We start from the raw sequence: 19861 nt of genomic DNA on the forward strand, positions 1-19861 counted from the left end.
TCTGTGTATAGATAGATATAATATAGATATATATGAAGTTATATAAAATATATATGTGATGATGAATGTATATTTACATATATACTGTGTACTTATTCATAGATATAGCACTCCCGCTTTCGCTTTCCCCGAGCGGAAGTCCCGAGACGCTCCTGCCGGAAGTCTATGGCTCCCAGGCCGGCGGCAGCGTCATCCTACGGGGGCGGTGACCTTTCACCCCGGAAGAGGGCGGCCGGGGCGATGTTGGTGCTGGAGTGAAGATGGCGCTGGGAGGGAGCGGCGGCGGCGGCGGTTCCGGGTTCCTCTCCCGGGCCCGGGCGGCGTCGGGCGGGCTCCTCCTGGCCCTCCTGGCCGGGCTGCTCTCGGGGGGCCCCGCGCAGGCCCGGCTCCACCATCTCAGTCTCAAGGTAGGCGCCGGGATACGTGGAGGGCCTTTCCCCGCTCGAGCCCTCAGCCTTCCCCGTCTCTGCATCTCCGGCTGAGTCCTTCAGCCTGGGACACCCCGGTCCCATCATCCTCGGCTGGGTTGCTTTAGGACTGTTGTGCCCCACCCCCATCATCCCCAGCCTGGAATCTCTTCAGGTTGTTACACTCCATTCCCACCAAAGCTATTTAGGCAAGTACATCCTAGTCTTATCATCCTTATCTGGATTCCTTTAGGACTGTTGTACCCCAACCTCCATTATCCACAGCCTGGAATCTCTTAAGGCTACTTGGTCTATCTTCCCCAACTGGCATCCCTTCAGGCTGGTACTTCCCAGTCCCATTATACTTTGCTAGATTCCTTTTGGACATTTGTATCCCAACAGCCATCATGCCCCGCTGAGCTCCTTCAGGACGGTACATTCCAATCCCATCATCCCCAACCTGGAATTCTTTAGAGCTATTGGACCCCAGTCCCATCAAGGATTCCTTTAGGATTGTTATACCCTAGGCACCAGCAACCCAGCAGTGAAGTGAACATGACTTCCCCATTGACTTTGATTGTCACAAAAGGGGGTCACATGACCATCATAAATTTGAATGTCTGAATGTTGATCATGTGACCAGGGAGGATACTGCAACAGTTGTAAGTGTGAAAATGGTCATAAGTCACTTTTTCAGTGCCGTTGTAACTTGGAACAGTTACTAAACTAGTGTAGGTTGAGGATTTACCTGTAGCTAATATTGGTTAAAGATATAAATCTTGTCGGAAGAAGTAAAATCTTGGAATTAAAGCAAAAAAAAAAAAATATCCCATTTAACCGATTGTACTACTGCCCAAAATAACCACATTTGTAGGAACCTTATTGACTAGCAAGAATTTTGCAGAAAGAAAACCAGCAAGAGTTGAATCAGCCGACTTTCAATGTATTCTTTAAAAATCAGCTTTTGGCCCGTGTCCAGGAAGGCATCGCTTCTTAAATTACTACTTAGTGTGTCTTTCGAGTAAAATCTCTAGCAAGACTGTACAGGTTGAGCAAAACAGATAAGCGGAAATATTCAGGATGATCCTTCTGTTTGTTCAGGCTACGTTTATCTGTGTCTGTGACACTGCCGAATTTTAAGTGGGTTTTTTTTATTTCTAGCTTGGAATTAAGTTACTCTGTTACCATTTTAGCAGATTGTTGTCTACTAAATTGTGTTTGAAATCTTTGAATTGTATAAGCTGTAACCAGGCATCAGCTTCCTTTGTCCTTGGATTCAGGTTGCCTTTAGTTGATCACATTTCTGAGAAAATATATGCCATTTTCTGAAAGAACAGTAAGCACCTCAAATGTGTTAAGGTTGTTTATTTTAACGCACTAGTGACCATCTTTATAATACAACTTTCTTTTCAGCTACTGAGGCTTAACGTTGCAATTGAAAATATTTATTCCCTTTTATTTTTGTTTAAAACATCAAATAAGGCTTTGTTGACATTGGACAGAATTCTTAATCTTGTAATATATCACTTTCAGCATTTGATATTGTTGATGGAAAAAAATACGTTGGTATGTCACCATATTTTAGTGTCATGAGTTGACAGTATTGTGAAATGTTCCTTCTCTGAAATGAAACAACTTATTCCTTTTTTTGCGGTAGACTAATTTTTTTTTAAAAAAAAAATGCAGCTATCTTTTACTTTAATTTTGCAATGATTCTTGGTTTTGATAGGAATATAAAAGTTGGTTTTGTTCTTGACGTTGTGAGAATTGGTCTGCTGGAAAGATCTTACGAATGCCCCGATGTTGTCAGCCTCCCTAGATAGACCTAATGGAAAACGCAAGCAGAGGAACTACCTAATTCTACTTTATTGTAAGGCTCCTTTAACAAAATCTTGCAAGTTTGAAAGTACAAACCTCCCACTTCCTCTTTTATATTCTGAGACTGTTAGGGAGATTCCTTTCTGAGTATTTGTCTGCCCATTATGCAGCTCTGGGCTATGCCCTCCCTTATCTGATCATTCCCTAAGTCAGTGGTTCTCAGCCTGTGGGTCGGGACCCCATTTGGGGTCAAACGACCATTTCACGGGGGTCTCCAAACAACGCAGTCCACCATTTTTTCCCCTTTTCCTTAGCTGTGCTACTCCCTTTTATTCTATTGGCTTTTGAAAGCCAATAGAATAGACTCTCTTGAATAGAGTCTCATTCTATTGGCTTTCAAAAGGCAATAGGAATTGTCCAGGCTGTCTCTGCCCTGCTGAGCCCGCCAAAAGTCCCATTCTGCAAATGGTGCTGCACCAGTTGAGTAGTCCTCGACTTACGACCGGTTGGGGGTCGTGGCATTAAAAAGGTTGAGAACCACTGCCCTAAGTACTCTTCTGTCCTCCCACCACTCCTAAGGTCGTCCCCATATTCTGCTGCAGAAGCACTACGGCACCCAATTTACTCCGTGATGCTTCCTCAGCATCTTAGTCACTGGCCTTTCTGAATAAATATGAAGAGAATCTGATTGCACTTCTGGAGTTAGGAATATACATTCCGTGGTGAGTGTGGTGTGGATTCTCAGCAGGAGTAGAGGCTGCCTTTCAGAAGACCAAGAGACACAGAAGCTTAATGGTTTAGTAGGAAGAGAGTTCAGTCAGCTCTTCCCTAGCAATTCTTAAAAGTATATTTATGGTGATGCAAGTACTTGCTTTAGTTTGGCAAGATTTCTGTCTGGAGGTGAGGAATCAATAAAGGAAACCGCTCAGAAGTAATTCTACATGTCTTCCTTGGTCCTTGCAACCTGTCATACTGCAGTCATAAGCTAAAAAGATTCCTGCTGAATCAGGACTGCCACTCAGCACCTCTTCATATTGCAGTTAATTGTCAGATACAAATAACCAGGAACATTTGTTGGATTCAGAACAACGTTATTGTTGCAACCTATATACAACAATCCAGTCAACTAACGGTCAGTGCGAAATTGGTACTAGGTAAGGGTCAAGGGAATCCACAGTGGGCTGGACTTGGCTCTTTTTATAGCTGTGCAGTGACTCCAAGCTGGTGACACATTTAACTCCCCCTTCCAGTTCAGCCGGTTCCTCTCCTACAATGCAGGCAGTCCTAGAACTTACAACAGTTTGTTTAGTGACTGTTCCAAGTTACAATGGCACTGGAAAAAGCGACTTAGGACCGTTTTTCACCCTTACAACCATTGCAGCATCTTTGTGGTCACGTGATCAACGTTCAGACGTTGGGCTCATATTTATGACGGCTGCAGTGTCCCAGGGTCGTGTGCTAGCTCTGTCTCTGTGGTCCATCTTCTCCATAATCAGATAACTTGGAAGTCCCACCAGAATTTAGGCTTTGTGGAATGAGTCACTGGTGAGGGACCATGTTCTGCAGACTTTGCCAGATGGTGGCTCATCGGGGGTCTCCTTCTCCTGGCTGATTTCCCTTCCAAAGCATTCTGGGTCTGCTTTTAAGGAGTTTTGTGGCCCTGTACAAGTAGGTGATTAGTGTGCCTAATCATAATTGGTTCACAGATAGCTAGAGGGCAGCCTAGCCGGCACGGTGACTTTCAAGCTTGATAAAATCCTTGTGGTTCCTCTCTTTTGCGCCATAACCTCCATCTTTCATGATCTTCTCAAAACAAACAAACAAAAAAAGCAATTCTGGGCACTGACGTTGCACCCAGGAAAATAAAGGCATGATATTTATTTTGCTTTTAACGCTGCTATAAATGCAATCCTGTGACTGGAGGGGTTCAAATCTGGGATGTAAGTAATCCTGGAAAGGTCCATTGTAACTCTGAACTGGTAGTCACTCATCGGAGGAGGAGGAAGAAGAGGCTCAATGTCAGTGCTGGAAGCAAACCCCCAATCCCACCTAGCACTGATGGTGTTACCTGGTTGGGTAATGAAATGTCTGCATTAAGCTCAGAGACCATCACATTCAATCTCTCCGCAGGGGTTCTTTTGCCCCCCACCACCAGCTTCATCCTATAAGCACATCCATTTCCTCTCTTCCAGGATGACCTGCGGCAGAAAGTCCACCTCAACACCTTTGGCTTCTTCCAGGATGGATTCATGCGGGTCACCATCAACAACCTCTCCATCAAGTCAGTGGGGGAGAGCGACAAAAACATTCAGGTAAGTGCCTTTTGCCAAACGTTCGTCACACAATTGTGAAGGAGTTAACAAAAAGGAAATTCAAATTTGAACTCACTCGGCCCCTAAGAGTGGCTGTTTTTCAGGAGCCACATGGACAAGTAGATGTGCTTCCTTGGTAAATTGGATTTTAAATTTGTCTATTGTTGTGTCCTTTGCAAGCAAACGATATAATTTTCTCACATTAATAATGAATTACTCTTCCAATTTTAGTCCTGGGTCTTGGTTTGCAACTCTAGGCAGCTTGCGACAGTTCAAATAAACAAACCGCCAGGAATAAAGCCTACTAAAGTTAGCAATTTGGCATCTTTAGTGTCCTTTCTTTTTCTTACAGTCTAATGTCTTGCAAAGTGAGGGACAAAAATAGAATAGTTACAAAAAGTATCCCCAGTGGGTAATCAATTAGACCCTTTATAACATCAGGGTGGCAGCATCACAATTTTCTCAGAACCTGTTGGGAAAAAAGTCAGGTTTTCAAGGCTTTATGAAATAAAGAACAGAGTTGGGGGCTGTACAGATTGGTGGGGGGACCATCCCACAGGCATCCAATTTTCGTTAAGGTGCAAAATGTCATGTTTTACAGCATGGTTGAACCTTTGTGAGGCATTTTTCCAAACCTATAGACTTGAATGTTAACACTTTGTTAAAAATTTGTTTTTAGGTGGGCTTCAGTATAGATCGAACACAGAATGATGGATTTTCCACTAACCTGGTAAGTCACAACTTGATACTTGACTGCTATGAAACCCTTTGAACAACTGTCTCACTTAATAACAGAAATGTGGGGTCCAATTGTGGTCATAAGTCAAGAACTTCCTGTATCATGATCATACTGAGACCAGCTGACTTCAAAAGCCATTTTGATGCTGTTTCATTGTAGGGACCCTCATCCTATAATCTCTTGGGTTTTTTTTTTTTTTTTTTACAGAACGAAGAAGTGGATTATTGCATCTTGAATCAAAAGCCAAGCCGTGAGGTCTTGGTCATCATTCTTCTCCTGGATTTCTCAGAGAAGCTGTAAGGAATCTTGGGGAATTGGTGATGGCTGGGGAATTCTGGGAGTTGCAATCCACGCACCTTAAAGTTGCCACGGTTGAGAAATACTTGATTTAGAAGCTTTGTTTTTAATGTTTGCTGAGTTTCAAAAGCAATGAAACCAAATTAGCCTAACTAAAGTCTTTTTTTAAAAAAAAAAAATATATCAGACGACAGGGAAGATCCCAGTCATTTTGGTGAGATGCCTAAAAAGAAAGAATTTAAAAGATCACTCAAGTTAATTTGAGAATTAAAGCATGCCAGAGTCGTTCGTTCCCCAGGACAAACTGAATAAATTCTGTTTACATGACAAGTGTAATTCAAAGAAACCTGATCAATAAGGCAATGTCTCATTTTGGAATAAATTGTGCATGTAGACGAAAACTAAATTGGAGGAAATAATCATGTGACATTTGGGACATCAGATGCTCTTTTTTTGTTTTTTGTTTTGGCCTCTTTCGTTCAGCCTTTGATGGAAGCCAACTCAGACCTTGTCCTTGTCACCTGCAGGGTCAAAGTCAAGTTTGAAAATAAAACCCCACAATTGCCTGAAATCACCTTCAGCGAATCTCAAGCAACCGGTCCCCCGGGAATTGCTGATAAATCTGGTAAAGTTTTTTTTTTCCCCCAGCAAGATAAGACATGGCAGAACAGAGGGGAAGGGATGCAACACCATCTATGTCCTGTTTTGCAACACTGTTGGGCTGTCTAAAACATCCATTTTTTTTCCTTGCTGGACTTGTGTCTGACTTTGCTTTTCTTCACCTTTTAGAACCAAAACAGTCACTTAAGGACAATACGACGGAAGTTCAGGTAAGCAGCGACTGGATTTTCAAAGGAAGACGTAGTATTCTTTCTCCATCATGTATGCATGGCTGGGTAATTCTGGGAATTGAAGTCCACACATCTTCAGTAGGGTCTGGAGAATAGTTTGACCCCCTCTTTTTTGTGGCAGCCTTCAAATATTGGAAGTCTGTCATATCCTCCCTAGTTCTTCTCTTCGATAGGATAGAGATATCTAATTCCCTCAATTGTTCATTGTATGGTTTAGCCTCCAGATCCTTTATCATTTTTGTTGCTCTTCTCTGCACTCTTTCCATCTGCATCTTTTTTGTATTGTGGTGACAAGAATTTATACCTGTTGCTTCCGATCTGATTTGGCATAGCCATAAAACATGTTTTTTTTTTTATCTGCCAGGTGCTTGCTGAGCGAACGCACCCAATCCAAAGCGGGAACAATAGTTTTTCATTCCAGGTAGGTGGTTTTATTCCTCACGATTCCTTTTGTAACCTGAGCAGGCCTTGGCTTGGCTTGAAAGGGCCAGTGTGTGCCCTCCACTTGTCCAACAGGGTTGAGCTGCAACCATTTCCTCAAAGAAGAAAATGAATTTGGAATCTGTTTAAAACCTGGCCAGCGTCATCCTTTCTTCCTTCTGTGTGTTTTTCAGTTCAGCATCAATTCAAAGGAACAAGAAGGACTTTATAGTCTTTATTTTCACAAGTGCATACTGGGAAATGTGAGGACTGAACAGGTCCCCTTCAGCCTGGACGTAAGTTGGGATTTTTCCCCCCTTTTTTTCCTTCCAAGGATCAGCAGCCAAACTACCCAGAGGCATTTCATTGGCCCCAGATGAAACTCCTTATCAGAAATCTGTCTGTCTGTCGGTCTATTGATCTGTCGGTGACTCCTGTTCTGCTTGCAGATCTCAATCACTGAGCAAAATCCAAACAGTTACCTCTCTGCTGGAGAAATCCCACTTCCCAAGCTATACATTTCCATGGCAGTTTTCTTCTTTGTTGCTGGGGTCGTGTGGATCCACACTCTTCGGAAACTCAGGTAAAACGTGGGAACCGCTTCCCCAGATAGGCCTGCCAAAGCTTCACTCGGAGCCCATCAGTAAATTTATTGACTTTCAGTTGTCAATTTTGTCTCACAGGGCCGATGTTTTCAAGATCCATTGGTTAATGGCTTCGCTTCCTTTCACCAAGTCCCTTTCTTTAGTCTTCCACGCAGTAAGTTACCTCTTGAATAACGTCCAGGAATTGGCATAAACCATCTACAGATTACTTGGCTGCCTTTCTTTACTTCGTTTTATTTGCTTTATTTAGCAGCAACGTGTTTTACACTAAAACCTGAGTTCTTAGACTTTGGGTGCAAGAAACAACATTTTACTTTGGAATTCACTCTCCCCCAAGCAGTGATTTAAATTTATTTAAACAGTCGGGACCATCAACATCATTTATATAATTACGTAATATTTTTATATTCCTTGGTCAGTTTCATAAAAATGACGCTTAACTGCATACATTTGGATTTAACGGACATCCCCTTTTTACCAAATTGTCCACCAAATCAAAGCTTTATTTGTATTAGATTTATATTTACATGTTAATGTGTTTCTTCTTCTTTTTTAGAATCTTATTAGAATTGAAGGCTATTTTAGGAAAGCTTAATAGGAATAGGAAAGTTTAGTGGCTTAATACCAACCTTTGCATTAACATCTTACTCTTTTTCCCCTCCAGATCGATTACCACTATATCTCCACACAGGGCTACCCCATTGAAGGCTGGGCTGTTGTCTATTATATCACACACCTGTAAGTCTCTAGTGTCTGGTTATAGATTTATACCAGTCTAGTAGGGGTTAGTGGCAGCTGTGATATCCTAGATGCAAGACAAACCCTGTTTCTCCCGTTCAATAAAAACTTGCAGTTTTAAAATGGTTTCCTCCTACATGAGATTCCAGCGTGAAGATTGCCAAAATCTTATGAGGTTGTAATCAGTTGGAAAGGCAGCCTTCTGGACATCTGTTGTGAAGTTGTTAGATTTGTATCTGTGTTTTCATCCATTAGATTGGCATTTCTGCTCTCTCCTCCTGGTTCTTTCACAACGAGCCTTGAAGGTAGGCTGGGCCAGGAGAGAAAGCGATTAATCCAGAGTCATCCAGGAAGTTTCTGTAACAGATGTTGGACTTCTTCCTGGGTTTTTAGCCTAACCAGGATTCTTTTAATAAATGTTTAAACCAGGGGTTCCAAAGGTCAAGTTGCAAGGTGTTGAGCCACTGTTTCTCTCCCAAAATAATACCTAAGATTCCTTAAAAATATTTATTATTTTGCGTATGAGCCGTGTACTCTATCTTTAGGAGAGGATTGTCACTAGAGAGTTATCGGTTGTCTTTTGAACTGTGTTTGCTTGAGGACCACTTCAAACTACCAGGTGTGTCAATCTGTCGCTGTTGTGTGTGTGTTTTTAACCAGCTTAAAGGGCGCTCTGCTGTTCATCACCATTGCTCTCATTGGCACCGGCTGGGCTTTTATTAAGCACATCCTCTCCGATAAGGACAAGAAGATTTTCATGATCGTCATCCCGTTGCAGGTGAGATGGGCCAGGAAGTTCTCCGCTGGGATCGTTTTAAGCAGCACCCCCAATTTGTGCGTGACTTTGACTTCTTCTGCAACTCACAGTCCGCAGAAAAAGGTCACAAAAAAAGTGAACGTGGCTTCTGGCAGAGTCAACTGGGGAGACCAAATTCTCTTAATGACCGCATTTGTTTGCTTAATGACCAGAGTGATTTGCTAACAACCACTGCAAAAAAAAAAAAAAAAAGGTCACAAAATCAGGCATGGCTCATTTAATGACTGCATTGATTAGCGATGGATGTTCCAGTCCCAATTACAGTTGTGAGTCAAGGACTACCTTTCATTTTCCAAGTAAATAGAATAAATCCATAATGGTGTATGTATGTTAGACAAAGCGTCTATAACCAGGTATGCCGAGGCTAAAATCGAGCAAAAGTCAGCGTGTGCAGATTGTCACATTCAGCCTCCTTCCCTTTCTCAGGTCTTGGCCAACGTGGCTTATATCATCATTGAGTCTACAGAAGAAGGCACGACAGAATACGGGCTGTGGAAGGAGATATTTTTCCTGGTGGATCTTCTCTGCTGTGGAGCCATCCTCTTCCCCGTAGTATGGTATGTTTGCAGGAACTGAGGCCATTGGTTGGTTGCTTGGGGAAGGGCAAAAACTTTGCCTAAAGTAGGACTAGAACTCACCATCTCCTGGTGACTGGCCCAGAGTCACCCAGCTGGCTTTCATGCCCAAGGCAGGACTAGAACTCACCATCTCCTGGTGACTGGCCCAGAGTCACCCAGCTGGCTTTCATGCCCAAGGCAGGACTAGAACTCACTCAACCAGATTTATTAAAATTATTAAATCTTGTTAAGATTTCCCATGGCTTTGAGTGGAAGGCAAGACAGAGTTCCAACTCCCTTCAGGGACCGCCATACGTCTCTCTCCAGGGGAAGGAGCTGTGTGGTCATTAAACAAAGCAGCCTCGTGGGTGTCTCAACGATTGCAATGACCACTGACATTCCAGGCTCAGTTGTGACTTCCTGTCATGATGAGGAACTTTTGGGGTAGATCTTCCCTGCCAAGGCAACTAAACGGGCTCCATCCATCTGCTTTGAAAATATCTCACGTTCTCATGAGCGCTATGCCTAGAGAAGGCCAGTCCTCCCTTCGCTATATCGTAGGAGAGGAAAGGTGCAGAACAACCCCCCCAAAACTGTAGGCTTTCTAAGCAGACCTGCCACATATTTCTAGGCAAGAGTTGGCTTGAAGATCCTGCAGGGCGATCTGTCATTAATCCCCTGATCCTTCTGTCTCCTAGGTTGATCCGACACTTACAGGAAGCTTCTGCAACTGACGGCAAAGGTTAGTGGTTGATTTCCAATTTGGGGGTGTTCAGGTATTCTTGAGGTCCCGCCAGGTTTCTGCAGCCAGAGGTCCCAACCAACTTCCTTCCTGCCAGTATCGGTGAACATATTTTTTCGATTGCTAAAAAAAAATATTGGACCACTGCTTTTTTGGGAGTTACTACTCTCCACCTACTTTCTTGGCTCTGGAACCGGGAGATGGTGAGTTCTAGTCCTGCCTTGGGCATGAAAGCAGGGCTTTATTAATTTAGGCTCCCAAGACACCCCCCAAGAGTCAGCAGGATCATACACAAATAACATAGATAACGGAGGAAGGTCGGTGACGACAGTATCAGATATTTCTAACATCCCGCACAGAGGGAAGGGTGAGGCCCACACCTTCCTAACTGCAGTCAACAGAACGAGAGAAGGAAGAATTGGACGAGGAGTGGAATTACAAGCCAGGCAATCAAAGAGGCTAAAATATCCCAGTGGTTTAATCCAATTTTAGCTGGGCTGAGTGTTTTCACCCTTCGTTATGCTAACCCGACCTCAAGAAAAATCTTCCCTTGCCTGGAGGATAAAGCGCCGGCTGCTTCTTGCCCTTGATGGGTAGGGGATGGTGGCTGCCTCCCTTCACCCTGCCAAGTCCTGGCGACTCCTCCAGCTTCGCCCTTGAAACTACCCAGGTGTGGATTTCTGGGGAGGAAGAAAACCGGAAACCGTGAGCCCGAGGTCTGTTCTTCCAGCTCTTTGAGAGCTGGGAGAGAAACCAAGATTATTTATAGCTGCACATCAAAGCCTTGAATTTTGAACCGAGGCAGCTGAGTCCCTCAGCACTGAGTGCAGAGGTTCCCGCCTCAGCTTGCTCCAGTGCCCATTTTATAACCACACAGATAGTCCTTTTCTGTCTCTTAATTTCCTCTAATTGTGAATTCTTTTCAGCAGCTGCCATTAACTTAGCAAAATTGAAGCTCTTCAGACACTATTATGTCATGGTAAGGAGTTATGGGGGCGTGGGGGTGTGGTAGTGGAGGGGGGGTTCCCCTTTTTTTTCACAAATGAAGGAAGGAAGGAATAACCCAGATTCCTCTTTAAATGGAAACTATCAATTCCTCCCCAGGGATGATTTAAACTAGGGGTGCCCAATCTTGGTAACTTTAAGGCCTCTGGACTTCAACTCCCAGAAGTCCCCAGCCAGCATTCCAGCATTCCCCAGCTCCATGGTTGGCTGAGGGATTCTGGGAGTTGAAGTCCACAGGTCTTAAAGTTGCCAAGGGCCTCCTTGTTAAAAACTCAAGAGCTCCTAGTTTTCCAAAATTATCCGGTAACAGGAGAGAGTTGACCAGGACAACTTTCCATCTTGCCTGCCTTGGAGAATTCTCACCACGTCTCCGATAATGGAAAGAGGCCTGTTTTATTTTCCAAATATTTTTGGCCATCTTTCAAGTGCCAGGGCCCCATCTCAAGCCCACTGGACTGCCATATGAGAAAGAGATGGACCCAGAAGTTTTGGGACGGGATCATTCTAGGTTGACCTGGATTCTCTGCTGGGAACCCGACTCTGTTCCGTCCTGCATCGCTGTCCTCACGACATAATCTCTCCTGTCCTGGAACTAACTTCTTCCTCCCCTCCAGATCGTGTGTTATATTTACTTCACCCGAATCATCGCCATCCTCATCAAGATTGCGGTTCCGTTCCAGTGGAAGTGGCTTTACAAGGTAGGTGGCCCTTCCTCCATTCCCCTTTTCCTCCAAGGAGACACTATTCATTTATTTAGCACATAGCCTAGAGCACCAGCAGCGCCCAACCTTTTGGGCACCTGGGACCGGTTCTGGGGGGAGAGGTTTTTCCATGGACCAGAAGGGGGGGGGGCTGGTTTTGCTTGCTGCCTGCATCCCACCGATGGGGCTTGACTTGATTGTGCGGCCTGGTTTCTGGGAAGCTGCAGCCTGGTGACTTGGGACCGATTTTTCACACGACCGTCGCAACATCCTCGTGGCCACGTGATCAAAATTTAGATGCTTGGCAACTGGCTCGTATTTATGATGGTCGCAGCATCCCCTGGGTCACGTGATCCCCTTTTGCGACCTTCTGGCAATCACAGTCAATGGGGAAGCCAAATTCACTTAACCACCGTGTGCAGTGACTCACTGAAGAACTAAGCAAGGCCGTAAAATGGAGCAAAACTCGAGATAGCGGTCTCGTTTAGCAACTGAACTCGGGGGCTCCTGTAGGGTCTTAAGTCAATACATTCCCTTCTGTGATCCAATGTCCATCAAGGGGCACCACCGTGACATTCAGGGGGCTCTGCCCATCTTCAGCAGACAGTCTTGGCAGGTGCCATGCAAGCTGCAGACCCTATTTGGAGCTTTCCAGCACGGATGGGTGGCATCGAAACCCACTAATTTTTGTATCTGTTCAGATACATTTTTTTTCTGGAATCTATACATTCGGCAGTCCAATTAGCTGAACAGACTGAATTTCCGCACCAGGAGCCGCTAAAACGAACAGCATTAAAACCAAGCATTGATTACATTCTGCAAACTGGCATTTTCTACAAGCCGCGGCTTCTTTGAGCTCCAATGGTTTGTCGCAGCCTTCAAGGGCGCTCCATCGTTTCCAGCAAAGTCTCTGAAATTGTAGACGTGAAGAATTAAGGCACGTTTCATTGAATGCTCGCTGGCTCCCAACGGACACGATCCGTCTTGCTCAAGAACGGGGGGGGGGGGAGGAAGGGGGGAGGAAGGTCAAAGAAAAAGAAGGCCTCCCTTGATCGCTTAGGAAGCTGCTGCTTCAGCCTGTGAAATTTTTTGGAAAAACATCCATAGCTTTCCGAGGCTCATTGACAGACCTACTTCTGCATCTGTTGATTGATGCCAGTTTAGGACCTGCGATCTGTTTTTTTCCTCTCTCAGTTTTTAAATTTTGTTCAAATCTGAAAGAAAAAAAAGAGAGAAAACAAAACTAGACAAAAACGTTTAAAAAGTGCGAATAAAGAAAAAAAAACCACACATCCGTTGAACACCGATGGATATTTTGTCCCAAAGGTGGTTTTTCAAGAGGCAGCCAGACATGGTTCCTTGAAGAGGTTTCACTTCTCACCCGAGAAGCCTCTTCAGTTCTGAAGTGAAGAGTGATGAACTGAGGAAGCTTCTTGGATGAGGGGGTGAAACAACTTCAAAGAAAAATCGAAGTCCAGTGGCCTCTTGAAAAAGCAGCTTTGCGACAGCCGTGACCTGGATGACGGAGAATCTCCATGGACATTCAGCTACGATAAATCTATTGCAACGATAATAAATCCCCCCCCCCCACTTGCAAAACAGGTTGAAAATTTATAAGCGTCTCCAGGTAATCCTCCAACTTACAGCAGTTCATTTAGTGACCGAAGTTAAAACGGCCGTGAAAAAAGTGAAGGCCATTTTTCACACAGCTTACCTTGCTGCAAAGGTGGACGTTGCGTGTCACAAGGTCGCAAAAGGGGATCACGCAACCTTGGGACACAGCAACGGTCCTAAGTAGGAATCAGTTGCCAGTTTTGATCACATGATTGTGGGGGATTCTGCAAAGGTGGGGAAAACGATCGTAAGGTTTTTTTTTTTTTTTCAGGGCCGTTTTAACTTTTTGAACGGTCCCTAAGTGAGGTGTTGTGAGTTGAGGACTGCCTGTATTCACAGCAGAATTTCCTCCAGCGCAGCCTTCTCCAGATGTGCTCTCTTTCTGTTGTTGCAGCTGTTGGACGAAATGGCGACTTTGGTGTTCTTTGTCCTCACTGGCTATAAGTTCAGGCCGGCCTCTGACAACCCTTATCTGCAGCTCTCTCAGGAAGACGACAGTTTTGACATGGAATCTGTGTGAGTTAAGAGCGCTTTTGGGTTGCCTTCCTATCCTTGGGCGCCTGGACCCCGGGGGGGGGGGTCTTACCTGGGCAGGTGGGGTCAATCTGTACCATGCTAGGAGCCCAGTAGTAACCTGATAGGCTAGGTCAGGGGTAGGCAACCTTGGCTCTTTTATGACTCGTGGACTTCAACTCCCAGAATTCCTGAGCCAGCTGAAGTCAGGAATTCTGGGAGTTGAAGTCCACAAGTCATAAAAGAGCCAAGGTTGCCTACCCCTGGGCTAGGTCACCAGCAGAATTACAGAATCAGAGAATTGGACGCTGGGGGTCTTCTAGTCCCTGAATAAATTCAGTTTTTTTTTCTCCTTCCCAGGGTGACCACCTCGGGTGTCATGGAGGGTATGAAGAAAGTCAAGAAGACCGCCAACGGCTCAGCGGAGCCCCACGGCGAGAGAGAGAGCGCTGCCTGACGCTCTCCTCCTTCTCGACACACTCCTCCCGTCTTCCTCCCCCTCTCTTAGGACAAGGCGGCACTTTCCAGCGAACTGTAATTTATTGATCCTTCGCTTCCCTCCCTCCATGGCACAGAAGCAAAGAGACGACCTTCCCAGTGTAAAAAGAGAAAGAAAAAAAAACAAAACACCACACACACACACACACACACCCGCAGACGTTGGGCTTGGGTGGTGGTGGGTGGAAAGAAGGATAAAAATACAGCCAAGAAAAGAGAATCCAAAACCCGGTTTTGTTCCTCTGTCTTAAGGACTGGGTTTTTCTTCTGGTGCCTAAGTGGAAGGGTTGAAGGATAGATAATGGTGGTGGCTTTCTTTATTTTTTTAAGAAAAGTCTTTTTACTTCCCTCTTTCCCTTCCTCTCTCTGTCCCTCTCTCTCTCTCTCTCTCTCTCTCTCTCTCTTTCCTTCTTATCCCTTCCTCCCTCTTCCTCATTCTCTCTCCCTCCCTCTCCCCTCCCCTCTCTCTTCCCCTCCTCTCTCCCTTTCATTGTCGTTCTTCGGAACATGAGCTCTGTTGGGCTACTGGATGGGGAAGCGGCGGCTTTGAAACACGATGAGAGAGGTGTGCAATCCGCGTTGCTTCCCAAAATGTAAAAAATGGGGTGAAGGCCTCGGGAGGCGAATGGGAAGCTTTTGTGTGTGTCCTTTGGTGGCTGGTTTGGATGCTCCCTGCTGCGTTTAATCATTTCCCCCTCGGTTTTTTGCTTCTTTCAGCTTTCATTGGAACGGAGGGCGAGGGGAGGCCTTCCCGTTCTCGTACCGCAGAATCAGAAGCTGGTTTTATTTTGAAAAACGACTGCTTCCGTCGGTGTCCGTAGCCTGGGTGAACACCTTCACTCAGTTGTCTGGAATGTATGCAACAGCGTGAAAGTTTAAATAGTAAATTATTACTAATTTTTTTCTTCCATTTCTCTTCATTGTAAAGTGGGGAAGGGTTTGTAATCCGTGGGAAGAAAATGGCATTATAAAACTCTTAAAACAAGTCCTGCATAATTTACCGAATCTTGGAAATTCCTCTCTTTACACTCTGTAAAACTGTTGCATATTTTGGACTCTCAAATCCCAGCACGTATTCCTGGAAAAGAAGGGGGGGGGAAGGCCACTGGCTTTAGTTGACTCTACTCTTTCTGTAGCACAGCCAGTCAAAGACAACAGCTGATGCAATTGCAACCTGCAACACGTGTAGATGGGTCAATGGATGCGCGCGTGACGACATCAGAAAAAGTGGGTTTTTTTTTTTAATCCCTTGTTCTTAATTCCTCCTGCTCTCCTGGACAACGCCGTATAATTCAATAAAGGCTGTGTTCACCCATCCTGCTGAGCCACAGATCATGGTTTAAAAGCCATCATGGTTAAGCTGAAACCAATCAGTTTTGCTGTGTGAACTGGGCTGTCAATGTGAGCCATAATGTGGCTCTCTTTTAGCTTTTTGACTTGATGTGTAGGGTGAATTTAGCCATTGTGGGCTCGATGGCTTGGGATGGGCTCGTTGGCTTAGACTGCCAACATGTAGGCATTGGCAAGACCTCTGGCCTTGTCTTCTGTGAAATTAAGCAGAGCTAGTCAAGATTGCAAAATCTGAAGGCGTGTTGTGTTATCTTTTTGTGGGAAAGGGCGCTTTAGTTCACACACAAACTTCCCCGGTCGAGATTTTGGATAGTTGGTTCTCCTAACCTAGAGCCTAGATAATGCAGTGGTGTTGCATCAGATTGGGGGAAGTTGTCATAAGCATAGAGAGCATCTTGGCTAGAGGAGATGAACGTTGGCTGGAAAGCAGAGTGGTTTCACAGCTCTTAGCAAGAAGGCAGAACTGAGTTTGTAATCGATGGATCTTTTCTGATTCCAGCACCTGAGTGAATCTACTGCTGACTGTATCTATCCCAGAGATCTAGGATGCCTTGGGCAAGGATATTGTTTAAGCTTTATTGGTAACCCTTCTTGCTAAGCTTTTGTTTCACGTTAAGCGTTATTGATTAACGTATTAAGCTCTATAGCTAATCCTCCTGCGGGTTAAATTCTGTTACTCATTCTTCTCGTTAAACTCTGTGGCTAACTCTTCTTAAGCTCTATAGCTAATCCTTGTTAAGCTCTATAGCTAACTTTTCTTGTTAAATTCTATGGGTAACTTAACTTGTTAAGCTCTATAGCTAATTTTTCTCCGTGTTAAGCTCTACGACTAACCCTTCTTGTTAAGCTCTAAGGCTAATTTTTCTTGTTAAGTTCTATAGCTAAGCATTGTCCTTAAGCTCTATAACTAAGCTCTAGAGCTTAACGAAGCTCTAGAGCTAACTCTTCTTATTAATCTCCTTCCCCTGGCTCTTGTTTCTCTCTTCGGCTGTGGCTGAAACTGGCATCGTAGTCTGAACCGATCAAATGCCCAAACAATCCCAACAGTTGTGTGAGTGCAGGAATATGTTTCAGGTTGCTGTCTTCTCTGTAAATCTGCAAGATACTTTGCCTGGTTCAGTGACTCACACAGTCCATCCCGAGAGATGTCTAGAATGTGTATAACTTGTTAGTGAGGATAGGACAGAACTATACCGTAAACGGTCAGCTTGTAAAGGCTAAAGGAAGCCACGCCTTGGTCCGGTTTTGAACCGGACTTTGGTGGCCTCACCTTCACGGTGCGACTTTTCCTTCCACTGGCCAAGCCCCAGATGTGGCTTCATTTTGCGCTGGGTGCAGGACGAAGTGGGTTTTATTAGTGAAAAGGTTTTTTTGAGGGGGCAAGGGGGAATGTCTTTGCAGGCCAGGCAGTTCCCCAAATGGCTGAGAGTATTGAGCTGCTGCTTAGCCTTTGAATAAATGTCCACCCGTCCTTCCAGCGGACCTCTGGGGACCCCCTAATGGCAGCTATTCTCCAGCTGTTGCACATTATACCCCTTCCCTCCCTTGAAAAAGTTGCCCCTGTACCCTCTCAGCCCTCCTGTCCCCCAATATCACCAACCTTCCCAGGGAAAACGTGTCTACAAAAGAGGTTTGGTGCATTGCAGCATTTTCACGATGCAACCTGGTTAGGAACGGAGAACGCTCTGTCTCTCCCCCCCGCTCTTGCTTTCCCTGAAGCAAGCAGGACAAAACTGGAGGTGGAAGCCGTTGAGGATCTCCTTGAGTGTACAATGCCTTAAAGTAAGCCATCAACTTTCCTGTCCCTGCCAAGACCAGCCCACTGGTGCCCGAGGGGGCGGCTGTTGCTTTTTTTTTTTCCCCTCCCCTGTTTGGGCATTCTTCCATTTTGGAAACTGGCAAAAATATCCTTCGGGGCTCAGGATGGGATGCGAGGGTGTTAGGACACGGGAAAGGCTGATCTTGGGTCTGGGAGAAGTCACGTTTTCCTCTCTGATTTTCCAACTCCATCGGTTGTCTTCACAGGTCCAGAATTCCAGAAAAAGAGACTTTGTGAGCACCGGTTTCTCCTAATCCGTTCCTTGCTGGGACAAGGCAGGTTCCAGGGCTTTTCAAACCAAAGTTTTGATTTATTTAGAGACTGCTTGAGATAGGAACTGATAGAGCAACGTTTATCAACTTTGGCAGTTTTACAACGGATGGACTTCAGCTCCCAGGATTCCCCAGCTAGCATGCTCAAAGATGGGTGGAATTCTGGGAGTTGAAGTCCGCTTGGAGTCTCCAAGTGGAGATTTTTCCTCCCCGTTTTTCAAGTTTCCTTCCCACGGCGGGTTTCATATACAGCACCTCTTGCGTTATTTTTTTTTTTTATTCTCCCAGTGAGTTTTTTATGCATTTTTCTAGTCCATTCCTGAAGATTTGCGTATCGCACTTTAAAAGTTAATCCAAGAAAACTTTTAAACAACAGAAGGACCAGTTCAGTCCTAGGAGAAAAAAAAACTTCCTGGTTCAACTGGCAATAAAAGCTTATTGATTCTTTTCCTCTCTTCCCATTTCACTTCAAGGAGGGAAGCATAAAACCCGACACTCTCTTTTAAGACCTCAAAACCTCCCAATTTCTTTTAGAAAACAAAAGAAAATACATTTGGGGCTTTTTTAATGGGGAAATTTCGTTTAGGATCTTGAGGGGGGGTTGGTCCTTTTTTAATTTCCTTTTTTTAAAAAAAAATACAAAATAACAGTATTTGTGTGATAGGGGCTAATAACAATTGAGGGCTTTAATTTCCTCTCTATGTAATGTGGTTTCCCTGCTATGGAACAGGTGTATAAATTAAAGAATTCATAACGAAGCACGTTTGGCCTCTGATTCCCTTCTTTGCTTGGAGGTGGGGAAGTGTGTGAGTTTTCTTTTTCTTCCTAGGCAGAAATAACTATTTCTGGCATTTTGGGTTATTCAAAAGAGAGAAGCAACCTGGAATTAAGGAGAAACTTCCTGACAGGACAATCAACCAGTGGAACAGAAGTTGCCTCCAGAAATCGTGGGCGTTCCATCGCTGGAGGTTTTTAAGAAGAGACTGGACAGTCACTTGTCTGAGATGGTATAGGTTCTCCTGCTTGAGCAGGGGGCTGGACTAGAAGACCTCCAAGGTCCCTTCCAGTTTCTATTCTAGAAGTGGGATTCAGTCTGCCAAAAAAAGGGGAGGTCAACCTATTCCCCAAAGCACCTGAAGGCAAGACAAGAAGCAACGGATGGAAACTTACCAAGGAGAGAAGCCAACCTGGAACTAAGGAGAAATTTCCTGACAGTGAGAACAATTAACCAGTGGACCGACCTGCCTCCAGAAGTTGTGGGTGCTCCATCACTGGAGGTTTTTAAGAAGAGATTGGACAGCCATTTGCAATAGTATTGGGTCTCCTGTTTGAGCAGGGGGTTGGACTAGAAGACCTCTAAGGACTCGTGCTATTCTCACTCTGTCCCCTGTAAATTAATACTGGGTTCTGCTAATGAAAAGGAGCTTCCAAAGATAGCCTTCAACTTAAAATCATAACAAAGCCTGGAATTTCCCTCCTAAGTCAAGACAAGTCGTAAGTTGAGGCACCCTACATGAGCAAGAAGAGATTTTTAAAAAGCTTAAGTGAGCCGTGATTTTCGGATGATTGTCGGGCTGACCTTCTGAAACAAGAAATTTGCCCCCTTTGCCTGTTCATGGAGCCCGCAAGACCCATCGGAAGATTTTTGTGGCTGGCTAGAGTTATTTAAGATCAAAGTGGCTTAAAAAGCCTTTGCAGCGCTCCCAAGCAGGCTCTCTTTCCTGCAATTTTATTTTATGGATTTGATTTCCCTTTATAAGTAACTCAAGGCAGAGAACCAGCCTAA

General features: G+C 44.7%; 1 protein-coding gene across 2 annotated transcripts; it reads left to right on the forward strand.

The window, feature by feature from the left end:
• Window positions 1-213: 213 nt before the first annotated feature.
• Window positions 214-18836, forward strand: GPR107 (G protein-coupled receptor 107). 2 transcript variants are annotated; one of them, XM_039345154.1, is made up of 18 exons: window positions 214-407; window positions 4418-4537; window positions 5217-5267; window positions 5484-5572; window positions 6101-6198; window positions 6363-6403; window positions 6789-6845; window positions 7039-7140; window positions 7294-7427; window positions 7528-7603; window positions 8114-8187; window positions 8848-8965; window positions 9431-9561; window positions 10260-10303; window positions 11230-11282; window positions 11923-12006; window positions 14018-14139; window positions 14497-18836. In XM_039345154.1, exons 1-18 carry the CDS (start codon window positions 261-263, stop codon window positions 14591-14593), a joined length of 1638 nt encoding a protein of 545 aa, XP_039201088.1. In that variant the 5' UTR covers window positions 214-260; the 3' UTR covers window positions 14594-18836. The 2 variants fall into 2 exon arrangements, with proteins under 2 accessions (XP_039201088.1, XP_039201089.1); XM_039345155.1 differs by having other exon boundaries at window positions 11233-11282.
• Window positions 18837-19861: the final 1025 nt, after the last annotated feature.

This window comes from Crotalus tigris, unplaced genomic scaffold (assembly GCF_016545835.1).
Source record: "Crotalus tigris isolate CLP2741 ecotype Arizona unplaced genomic scaffold, ASM1654583v1 scf7180000017940.1788314, whole genome shotgun sequence".
Classification (NCBI taxonomy): Eukaryota; Metazoa; Chordata; class Lepidosauria; order Squamata; family Viperidae; genus Crotalus; species Crotalus tigris.